Below are 12328 nucleotides of genomic sequence, written 5' to 3'. Positions count from 1 at the left end.
ATTAAAGACCATTCAACAAACATTTAATAAACATTACTGGAAGAACGTTTGTTCATACCTTTGCTAACGTTCCCATTAGGGAATGACAACTTGATTTTTGAATGCTCTCTGATTGTTCAAAACGTCCAGTTTTTTATGATTAAAAGAGTTTTTTCTTGGTTATGTTAGAAACAACATTAAGGAATGTTCCATTTTATAATTTTGCAACCATTATGGGAATGCTACTTTTGAATGTTCTCTGAACCATCTTAAACTAACAATTAGTAACATTTAAAAAAAAAAAACAGATGAACATGCAACTAAAATGGAATGACATGAGAGTGAGTAAATGTTGACAGAAATTTCATTTTTTGGTGAACTAAAACCCCAATTAGCTTTCAACTGATGTTCACCAGCAATCTTTGTTTCATAGCTCCGATGGGCCACAAGCATCTGGTCTCAAAGGTGAGATACTGTCTTGTCAGTATCCTCAGAAAAGTGAAGGGAAAGAACTGAAGATTGTGGTTCAGCCTGAGACTCAGCATAGAGCGCGTTACCTGACTGAAGGCAGCCGTGGGTCTGTGAAAGACCGAACACAGCAGGGTTTCCCTACTATCAAGGTGGGTAACACAGTCTTATTGTTACCTAGAGTAGTTGTCTCTTTAGGCCAGGGAAAGTTGCAACACTTTTTCACCCTACAAAAGAAATCATAATTGTTTTTCTGTTCTGAATCCTGAATCTTTAAGTATGTCAAACCTTCCCAATGCTTGAAGAGTTTATTTTGTTAACTAGTTTACTTGGCCAGACATTACTTGGCCAAACACTATTAATACTATTAAGTTTTTTGTTGTTGTTTTCCATTTATGTTGCGCTGGTTTATTTGGCACACCTTGGACTTATACTGACACCTAATGGTGTGGATGTAGCATCATACAAATACTACAGTTTTCAGTTAGTGATACCATTGTGGTTAAATTGTTCCAAAAATCAGAAAGGTCCAAAATAATATGGAGTTTACAGAGATAAAGCAAGCAGTATTCAAATGGTCATGTGATCTCAAAATGTCTGCCCTCATGAGGAGACCCGCTCCATCAGTTTTTATTAGGCTTAGATATGACTGAGTAGTGTGTTTTTAGTATTATTTATTTACTATTATTAGTATTTATTAATATTTTGGATTAGCTTTTATATTTTCAGTTTTAATTTTTGTAATTTTGTTACGTGATTCTGTCATTTTTATTATTACTTTTTAATATTTCTATTTATTTTTATTTCAGTTTTAGTACTTAAAACTTATTTTATTCTAGGCAACATTTCTAATTTTCATTTAAGTTTTTATGTAATATTTTATTTTGATAAATGAAAATGATTTTTAGTTAACAGTAACAACAGTGAACTGGAGTCTTCACATCTCATCTCATCTCATATGACTATACCTATTTTTTTTTTAAAAAGTACTATTAATTTCTTTATGTGAAACATTTAAATGAGGAGAAAAAAAATTAATGTACATTTAAGATGATGTCATGGTTCTCACTTTTCACTACCGATATGCATGTTGCTCTGTTAACCACAAGTTTGTTGATCCTTGCAGCTTGAGGGTGTGAAGGAGTCAGTGGTCCTGCAGATTTTTGTGGGCAATGATGCTGGACGTGTGAAGCCCCATGGGTTCTACCAGGCTTGCAGAGTTACAGGCCGGAACACAACAGCCTGTAAGGAAGTGGACATTGAAGGCACCACTGTCATCGAAGTGCCTCTAGATCCCAGCAGCAGTATGATTCTGGCGTATGTAACAACGTGTCAACTTTCTAGAATTGCATTAGACTTTCAAGCTTTAAATTGTTCATTAAACTTTGAACTAAATATTCAAAAAGAACAACTCCCAGCCTTCAAATCCAGAGGCTGTAGTGATCAAATGTGGTTGGAAGTACTGATATTGAAGATGACCAGCTGACAGCCGGGTGTCTTTACAGTGTAGACTGTGTGGGGATCCTGAAGCTCAGGAATGCCGATGTGGAGGCCCGTATTGGGGTGGCTGGATCTAAGAAGAAGAGTACCCGTGCCAGACTGGTGTTTCGAGTCAACATCCCACGCCCGGATGGCTCTGTGCTCACGTTACAGACCTCGTCGTCTCCCATACTGTGCAGTGAGTGGCTTTGGGTTATTCATAGCATCTCCCTGCTGGCGAGCCCAGCTGGTGCTCTCATCACATAGGAGAGGTAGGGATTAGAGGGGGGGATAATGAATGTTTATATTATTAAAACCATAGAGCCAAAAAAAAAAAAAAGGAGACAGAATGAGTCTAAGGCAGAACATCAGGTGCTTACTGAAGAGAGCTTCTAGGTCTGTGATTAATTGTACTAAAATTGAATTTCAGTGTCGCCAGCAAATAGAGGAATATTCCAGGTTGATTACAACTTAAGTTCTACTGACACCATCTCAAGGATTCTGTCAATTACCACAGAAAATGGTTTTGATTTATCCCTCATTGTGTTAGTAAGGACAGAAAACACATTTGCTAGGGTTGTTGTTCATTAAAGGGATAGTTCACCCAAAAATGAAAATGATCCCATGATTTACTCACTCTCAAGCCATCTTAGGTGTATATAACTATCTTCTTTCTGACAAACAGAATCGAAGTTATATTCAAAAATATCCTTGCTCTTCCAAGCTTTATAATGGTAGTGAATGGCGCTCCTGATTTTGAAGTCCAAAAAAGTGCATCCATCCATCATAAAAGCAATTCATACGACACCAGGGGGTTAATAAAGGCCTTCTGAAGTGAATCGGTGGGTTTTTGTAAGAAAAATATCCATATTTAAACTATAATTGGCTTCCAACAACACTTACAGTCACAGGCTGATTTGGCTATATGGATTTGTTGACCCACACATAATGTCAGATGTGCAGAAACTAAATTTTTATTCATGGTCTGCTGCACAGAAACATCATTACCTGGCTGTGTATCCTAATGTTCTTCTTCTCTCTTTCTCCGATTGGTTCTGTTTTTTATAGCCCAACCTGCAGGAGTACCTGAGATTCTCAAGAAGAGTTTACACAGCTGTTCGGTTAAAGGGGGGAGTGAAGTGTTTATTATTGGAAAAAACTTTCTCAAAGGAACCAAGGTCATATTTCAGGAGAATGCTTCAGGTATCCTTACATGTTAAAAAGCATCATGCCCTTTTCTGTGCAGCTTTTCCTGCACAACACTTGCACTGTTTAACCTCGGCCTGTTTGATTGTAGCAGATGATAAGTCCTGGAAGGCAGAGGCTGACATTGACATGGAGTTTTTCCATCAGGTAAGCCATAGCATCTGCTGTGTCTATTATTTGACTGTGTGGGCTGATCAAGCGCTGCAAAAATAGAGGCAGCTTTGCACAGGTCACAGACATCAGTGTCCCCAATTGTTGCCTGACATGAATTTGGAAAGAATGGCAGATTGATGACCTAGATACACAAACAGTACGCAATGAAGTTTATACTTATTTTGCTGCCACAACTAACTCTATAATACTGAAACAAAGGGTACAAAATTTACACAAATGTAGCCAAAATTGGCTTTGTGTAAATAAACCTGGTGAGTATTGAACTTGCAACAAAATGCATGGTCTGACATCCCATTTGATTTGCAGGTGATTTGAGTGAATCATATAAAGTAATCTGATTGTCTTCCAACACGTCTTATATGACACCACTATTATGTTGTGATTAAAAAAAGTGCAATCTTTTAATCTTTGACTTTCTCCCCTTTTAGAATCACCTTATTGTCAAAATTCCTCCATATCAAAATCCAGCTATCACATCTCCTGTATCTGTTGGTATCTATGTTGTTACAAATGCCGGACGGTCCCATGATGTTCAACCATTTACATACACTCCAGAGACAGGTCAGTTTAATCTCCACCCCCGTTTCCCAACCCCGTTCCTGGATGCACACCAACAGTACACAGTTTGTATGTCTCCCTTATCTGACCCATCCATGTCAGTTCTTGGAGCTGATGAGTTGAATCAGTTGTATTTGAATAGGAAGAGTTTGAAAATGTGTACTGTTAGTGTGCTTCCAGGAACAGGGTTGGGAAACACTGTGCTATAACAGTTTACCGTTCCCGAAAAATCACTAATTTTGAAACAAATTTTTCAGCTGTTGATCCTTCTGTGAAAAAGGAAGTCTTGCCTCCAGTGACACCTTGTTGTTTTGAACAAATAAAAGGTGAGCAAACATCTATAGCCTCGGTTCCACCAAAATTACCTGGAACAGTTTGTCCCCCCAAAGGTCCCTAGTTCCTGGGGAAAGTTCCTGTGGTGGAAATGCGGCTTATGTTACTATTAGCATAATGTAATGTTGAGCTATGAGTGTCAGGGTATTTCCTGAAATATAAGTGTCACTGGCCTTCTGTCTGTTGTTTCATACAGTAATCGATACTGCCTTGATGACTCCAGTTTTGCCTCTTGTTAAACGAGAAGAGGCCACACCAATGGAGGTCTCCAGTAACCCCTCTGCCTTCAAGGTTTGTGTAAGTCATGACACCGAAATCACCACAATAAATCAGTACCGCATCAAGCATTTCCATATAATTTGATAAATGCCTATGTTTATCCTCTTTGGAACCCAACAGACCTCTGAAGTCATCAATTCAGCCCAGCAAGCCTTAGACATGAGTACTGAGATCTCCACCAATAACTGCAAATTTTCCAGTCCGCTGGCACACCAAACAAGAGAACAGGATCAATCTCCGAATTCTGTCTTTTCCAACAAGGAACCATTCAGCACCATCCAGGAACATAATCTTCCACCTAGCGGCTCTTTCCATGTGCCTAATAAATCTCTTCTCCAGCAAGGAGTTCAGCCATTCCTCTTGGAACACAGAGACAGTCTTGGACAGGAGAGATCAGGCAACAGTGGCGGATCAGTGGTGGGGATGTCCCAAATAGATGACAACCCGCAGCAACAGCTCTCACTTCTACCTCCAGATGAGGTGGCACAACTGGAGCAGGCTGTGCGGCAGCTGCAAGCAAAGGGATTCTGCAACATCCAACTCCAGAGTGAGAATTCACTCTCAAAGCAAAGACAACATCAACTTCAACAGCAGCAGCAGCAAATCCAACAACAGCAGCAGCAAATTCAGCAACAACAGCAGCAAATTCAGCAACAGCAACAGCACATCCAGCATCAAGAGCAGCAAATCCAGCTGCAACAGCAGCAACACCAGCAGCAGCAAGCTCTGGAGAACCTTCAACATCAGCTTTTTCAACCCCAGGTTCAGATTCATTGTAGTTCAGAGCAACAGAGCTCTTCCCAGGGAATGGTGCAGAATGGAAGTTCCCTCTTCCAGCAAACCCCATCACAACAACAGCAGCAGCAGCAAGCAACCTTGTTTCAACAAGCAACTGGCTTTCTTCAGCAGCAACCCAGTCATTCCACACCTTCCCTGTTTCACAACCCTTCGGCCATGACCGAAGCCCAAAGCCCGCAGGAGGCTCTTTTCCACACACAGAAGACCTCACCCAACCAGGATCAGGTCCAAGCTTCCCTTTTCCAAAGCAATCTCACGGTTCTCAGTGGGTCCAACATGTCTGTAGAAGCTCAGCCCTCTGCAACCAGTATGTTTCTTTCCCAGAATGCTGTACCAGCTCAACTTGCTGTTAATGCCAGTCAGCCACAGCAACTGGCTTTCCTTACTTCTATGCAGGGGACTCTTGAGGCCCAATCTGTATTTCAGACTCCAACCCAACTGTCCCCCATTCAGCAAGGCACTCCGATGGAGCAGCAGCAGTCACCACAGCATGCCCAACCAGGCTCCATTTTCCAGAGTATCTCCCAATCACCAAGCAAACTCTCCCCTGGTCAGCAACAGCAGGCTGGTCTACTCCTTGGGTCCTTAAATTCTCCAGTAACACAAGAGCAAACCTCAAATCTGTTATTCGGTGGACAAGTTCAGATAGGATCGATGAACAACAGCAGCCTAGCTTCTCCAGAACAACAGAGCACTTCCCATCCCTTCTCTCAGGCCAGCATGGTTACAGTCAGGCAGCAGGAGTCATCTAAACCCATGACATTTCAGGATCAGACTAGTATGGTGGTCAACCCATCCTCGAATAAGCCCATTTTCCAAGACCAGCAACCAATGCAGTTGGCACCAAGTTCTGGTACAGGCCCTTCACAGTCTGTAAACCTCTTCATGGCCCAGTCCAACATGCAAGGGGGTATGGCTTCTCAAGAAACCCTTTTTGCACCACAGAGTGATGTAACCGGAATTCAAACCAGCTCTTCCTCTCCAGTACAACAGCCTGGTCAACTCTTTCAGACTACAATGGATGGAAGCCTCAACCAGCCCAACCAGAATCAGCAGCCCGACCTCTTCCTTTTTGAGATCCAGAATGGTTAGGCAATATTCTTAAACATGCTTTAGACTTGTTTGTCTCATAATTGTAATCGTAACTCATTCTAATGATTTCTTTCCTGCAGAGTGCCGTCAGCTGATGAACAGCCAAGGATCTACACTGTCTGATCAGATCATTGCCATCAGTCAGTCTGGACAGAGCCAGCAAGAAAGTGAGGGTCAAATCCAGTCTTTACTTGGGCAGTCCATGCCAGACCCTGGAAATGTGCCGAGCACCTTGACAACCTCTCAGAACATGGAGAAGATTGATGATCTTCTGGTGAGCCTTCAGGAGCAAGGCAATAACATCTCCCACTCCTACTAGGGTCTTCAAGGTTTAGCTGCTCAATAGCTCCATTCCATATGATTGTAGATATTTCTTGCACACATATTGGATATTTTGGTATCCTTTATTTTGGATATTGCAAAAATATAGGATTGGAGATACTTTGATCATACCCCTTACAAGAAATACCAAGAGTAGGCCATTCACTTTTATTTCACGCTACACATTGACACTGAGAAAGTAGAGTCGCCTGTTGAAATATTTGGCAAAATCTCTTGAAGAATGACAACTAAATCCATGGTATACAAATTCTGACCTGCAATTTGTAGGCACAATGGCAGAACCCTCTGGAGAACCTTAAAGAAGGGCAATTTTCCATGGAACTTAGAAAATGCAACCCATATGTTCCCTCTGTAAAGACTGTCACTGGTTCTGCAGCAACCCCATCATAAATAAAGGCTTTAAGGCAGTTATTGAAGTTCCTTGAGTACAAAATAGGATATTTGAGGCACCTGGAAACCTAGAGATTCTCAAAAGGCTTTCATTGGTGTGGCAGTCTGAGGAACTAAAATGGTGCCTTGAGTATCTCTTTATTTTTACAGTGACAGAGAGAGCATTTTGAGAAGATCAGGACACATGGGACTACTGGAGTTATGCCTGAACGTGATTTGCAGACACCCCACTTTCTCAGTGAGCCTTGGTTAACTTTGTGATGTCTATTTTTAGCAAATAATCAAGAATGCCTGATAGAAGCAGTCTGCAGTGACATTTTTATTTTTTGTAAACAGTCATTAATACCTTTTTGTCTGACACACCTGAGTATCTATAAGCTATTTTTCTTTTTGAAAAATCTTTTATTTAGACAAATGGGGAAATAAATTGTGTAGAATATACATATTATGTACATTTACTTAGAATATAATTGAGAAAACAAATGTGTTTTGGCATTTTCCTTCTAGCACTTTATATATGTTTTCAGTGTGGTTAGTTATTCCTGACTCATTGACATTTCATCAAGATTTCTATCTCAAACTATGTTTACTGTATACATAATTCTACTGTCTTTCATCCCTGTCTATTTTAGACTAATTCTTATAATACTACCAATTAGAAATGCACATTCCTGTTTAAAAATCAGACTAGCAGTTATCAGTAATCTAAAAAAACAAAGCTTCTGATATTTATTTTTGATTTTGTTTTACCTAAGTCATTTCTTGCCATCTTATTTAGATCGGTTTCTATGTTTTGCATGTCTGAGTGTCCTATATACATGTGTATGCTTGACAAATTTTCTGATAATACCTCTAAAAGTGTGTCATTATTAAATTTATTCTTATAATGATTCTAAAATATTGACAGTTGATGCTCAAATCATTTTGTGTCATCGTGGTAGGTTATTTTATTTTATTTACCAGTGTCTGGTACGCTGGAACAGGGCTGATTGCATTTTTTTGGCAAATTAGAAGGGAGTGTCCAACCAGTATTATCGACAAGTTCTCTAAATATACAGTGAATACAAATGCTACATATGCTGGGGAAGCAACCCTTTATCTTTTGTAGCAGAAATTGTTTTTATCCGTCACTTATACTTAAATCCTACTAAAATCCATTGGCATGTCAAAAACTGAAGATCATGTCAAATATTGTATGTACTTTATCAAAAATTGGTCAGTTTTGTGGCTCAGTTGGTTCAGTGTTTGTGTATTCGGTAATGAAGTGAGTTTATGAATGTAGAGAAACATTATGTGAGCTATATATTTCTGGTAATATCAAGCTCATGTATGTGTTGTAGTGTCAGACATGATGTAAAGCTGCCAAACTAGTTTGTGTGCTTAATATTAGGGTGATGTGATGTTAGTTGGCAGATTGTTTTGTTGTTAGCATAAGGGTGAAAATGTATACATTATGAGGGAGCTGTTCTCTGTAATGTCACAGAAATGGCTCATTTGAGCCTGCTATGTTTGGTATTCAATGTCAATTTTTTTTGACCATTTTCTTTGCTCAGAATCTTGGGTGATTTTTATGCCTACTTTTTAGTAGAGACTATTTGATCCTCTTTTTTTTGGAGAAGTTTTGCTTGAAGGGTGCTTTTTTTTTTATATCTCTGCATGGGGAAGAACTGTGAACGGGAACTGGAAAAAAAGTCTTCATCTCTGTACAATACTAATTGTTATTTTTTTCCATAATACTCGATATTTATGTGAATTTACTTTTTCAGCAGACCTCTTTTTAGAAAATATTTATTTTTGTGTCTCAAGAATTCTCAAAATTAGAATCAATGCATATTAGAATTTGATTAAAATGCATAATAATAACATATTTCTTTTATGTCATATCTTTTAAAGAAAAATGTGTGTGTGTATCCCATATATTATTGTAACATCATGGTTAGGCTATAGAGACATTGTTGAGAATCATTATTATAATGCACAGTGATTTGGTTGTACATTCCTGTACTTTCACTATAGCAAAAGGATCATGGTTCTCAACTGAGCTGGATTTTTATAGGATTTATAGTAGAAATTATAACTCTGGTCAGAACTGGACTTACTATAATGATTTCATCAATCTTTTGGGAAATATAAGCCATATAAACAAACGTTGCCCCTAAAAATTCTATTTTGTATGATTCTTGGGACCAATTATGAATTATTTATAGTTCAATTTAAAATCTAATCATCTGTTTTGGGTGACATAACATTTATAAATTAAAACAAAATGTAATAGGAAAACAAGTGTGTAGGTACAGTGTCTGTTCTTTTGTAGTTTTTTTTTTTTTTTTTTTTTTAAATATAATAAAAGTCAGTTTAATATTGCAAGTGAGGTTTTGCATATCAAAAACTTTCATTTATTTATATATTGAGACATACATTCTTCCTACTCATCCCAGTCACTAAAATTCATACCAAACAATGTGCCTCTAAATTTACTAAAACCAAATAATTTTTATATTGGTTGCATGGCGTGATAAATATACAGTAATTAGTTGTGCCTTCGGATTTGTATTTAAAAGCAGATAATTTCCTGGCCATTGCGTATTTTGACTGCTCATGAAACGACACCCCTTTAAAATTTGTTCCACAATGGATACATAGGCTATGTGTTGTATGTTTCACCTTAAAGGTGCATTTCTGAGCGATTTCTGAGAAACACTGTTGATATTTGAAATCAACCAAAACAAACACGCCGTTCCCTTCATTGCTCCACCCCCAAAATGCACGAACAGGCAATGCAAGAGTGGATGTCTCTTTATCATAGCAGCAGAAGCGAAGCAAAATAAAGCAAAGATGACAAACGAATTTGACAAGGAAGAACAAAAAATGGATACACAGTAAATACAAGCAAGAGTTCATTGTTAGTCACCAGCAGCACACACTCAAAACCAATGTAACTCACGTATGGAGCAGAAACAACGCAACCTCGGCGTCCGATTTCAGGCCTTCCCGCTTCGGTGTTTCCAGTGCTGGAAAGCTTTTCTTGCCTGATTATATTCCTTCTTTTTCCAGTGATATTCTTCTGAGCTTTTCTCTTTTGTAATGTCTCTCAGCCATCTCTCTTTCTACAGTCTTGCTTCAAATCTCCCTCTTGCTAGCTCTCTCTCCTCCCCAAGCGTGCCACACGAGTCCTGAAGGGTGAAGCCAAAGCGTCTCGATCGCCCCCAGGTGGCTGGAAGCAGTATAGGTCATAAACCCCGCCCTCTCCATGAAATGTAATGGGACGCGTGACAAACACATTGGTGTTAGTTCAAGTGTTCGTTCTTTAAATAAGTTTGGTTTTATTTAGTTATTTGATGCTATAAAAACGGGGGTGAGACGTCATGATTGACAGCTTCTCTGAGTGAAGTAGTCACTGAGACTTTTTTCTGGATCTTCGCAGGGAGATTGGAGCTTTAACTTTAATTTCTACATTTCCATAACTGTTTATTTCACACCGACATGAGTTGTTCTGAGTGTGGCCGGGGACCTTGATATCGCGTCTCCACTTCGCGCTCACTACTGCCAAAGCCACTGGAAGGCAAGCCTGCAACCTTTAGCCAAAAAACGGCTAATGCTAACGCTCCGGCTGTGGCGGTATGCAGGGAAGGAGACCAGAGGCAGTACGCAGGGAATACATGATAGGCTGAGAGGTGCTGCACGTGATTAAGTTAGCCGTAGCTTTCTCCAATCGTAAGAGTTTCAGACCCTCTCATCTCCCAGTAATAATTTACGATCTCTGCTACTGCGCAGACTCGGACTCAAGATGTCAGCGCCATATTGGCACACTGGCAGCTTCAGTTACTACAATGGAAGAGAGTGAAGGTGTCGTCCATCTTTTTTTACAGTGTATGCTCCTCCCCCGTCGTGAGTGGACACGCCCCCTACTGCTGATTGGCTACAAGTTTGTTGTGGTGCTCAGTCCGATCCATTTTCAACAGCGTTTTTTTCGGAAATCGCTTGCTGCTCCTTTAAATTGATTAGATAAAGAATAAGTAATATTTTTCTTACAAAAACCCACAATTCTTTTTTTTTTTAATATATGCTTCTTTTTTAATTTTTTTTTTTTTTAAACTGATATGCAGTTAGACTGAGTGCATATTCATTTGGACCTCTTTAATCCTTTAGCAAAGAGGAACTTTGTTACGGTTCTGCTGCTTATTAATGTATGGTAATTCCTAATGTGCCATAATGAATGTCAATATTATGTCAGTCTTATGGCAATATACTTTAATATGTCAGTTCGCTATATTGTGTTGTCTGATTTGGAAGTCTCCGTTGTATGCAATAAAATTACTTCTGACATAATTGTGACAATTTAGGCTACAAAATATCATGTAGAAGTATTTTGCTTTTGTTGGGGCATTTTTACTCTTGCAGCTATTTTTCTGTAAATTTGCTGCTATGCATCAATAAAAATAGGTTAAATAAAAATAATTAGAGAGTTGTGATTTTGTTGTTAATCATGCTTTTGGTTCTGAAAATCAGTACTATATTTATTCCTGCAATACCAGCATTTCTAGGTTTTTTTTTTTTTTTTTTTTTTTTTTTTTGTGACAGCTACACTAATTATACTCCATCAGAGGAGACCTGAATTAAAACTCAAACAAACAGATGCAAAGACTAGACCCACATAAATGATTCAATTTTTATCGTCTTTCCGCCTTTTTTTCCATCTGTGGCTGTAATCGGCCTAAAATTAAATAAAATTATTTTAAATTGAAGTTAGGATTAAATAATTATTAATACTTATAACTAATAATAATAAGTACAGTTGTAATACTTTATTTTTATTCGTTTGATTTTATTTCCTGTGTTTGCCATGAATGAAGAGAACTGCAGTAACGTTTTCTGAGCAATAGAGGTCACTGCTCTCAGCCAACAGCGTTTTCTGGTTCCTACATTTCCCACAAGTCCTACATTTCATTTCATTTAGTCACCTAAAAATGACTAGACAATACAGATCAGATAGGACTATGTTTAAAACGTTATAACTATGATTTTATATCAGTCAAATATATATTACATATTCAGACAACATAGAAGCTTCCTTATATGTATTATAAGTTATTAAAGAGAATAAATATATTAACACTACTTCAAAAGAGATCTATGTGTAGCTCTTTTTTTAATTCACAGAATTAAATAAATATATTATCAGGTTAAATACATTCCACATATCAATAATGGGAGGGTTATTTTTTGTGCC

General features: G+C 38.4%; 1 protein-coding gene across 11 annotated transcripts in view; it reads left to right on the top strand.

Annotated features, from left to right (window-relative positions):
- The window catches only part of nfat5b (nuclear factor of activated T cells 5b), a 53576-nt gene extending 41903 nt beyond the window's left edge, over positions 1-11673 (top strand). For 7 of the 11 annotated variants that reach the window (XM_051900189.1, XM_051900196.1, XM_051900194.1 and 4 more), the window contains 10 exons: positions 413-599; positions 1574-1764; positions 1953-2125; positions 2995-3129; positions 3224-3279; positions 3735-3867; positions 4122-4190; positions 4394-4494; positions 4597-6361; positions 6447-11673. In XM_051900189.1, the coding sequence (XP_051756149.1) occupies positions 413-599; positions 1574-1764; positions 1953-2125; positions 2995-3129; positions 3224-3279; positions 3735-3867; positions 4122-4190; positions 4394-4494; positions 4597-6361; positions 6447-6685 (3049 nt within the window). In that variant the 3' untranslated portion in view covers positions 6686-11673. The remainder of the gene's footprint in view (positions 1-412; positions 600-1573; positions 1765-1952; positions 2126-2994; positions 3130-3223; positions 3280-3734; positions 3868-4121; positions 4191-4393; positions 4495-4596; positions 6362-6446) is intronic. The other 4 variants (XR_007930908.1, XM_051900199.1, XM_051900190.1 and 1 more) reach the window with 4 other exon arrangements.
- The last annotated feature ends 655 nt before the right edge of the window (positions 11674-12328 follow it).

This window comes from Ctenopharyngodon idella, chromosome 7 (assembly GCF_019924925.1).
Source record: "Ctenopharyngodon idella isolate HZGC_01 chromosome 7, HZGC01, whole genome shotgun sequence".
In the NCBI taxonomy this organism is placed as follows: domain Eukaryota; kingdom Metazoa; phylum Chordata; class Actinopteri; order Cypriniformes; family Xenocyprididae; genus Ctenopharyngodon; species Ctenopharyngodon idella.
Note: the sequence above shows the minus strand (reverse complement) of the source record. Positions and strands in the feature narration are given on the sequence as shown.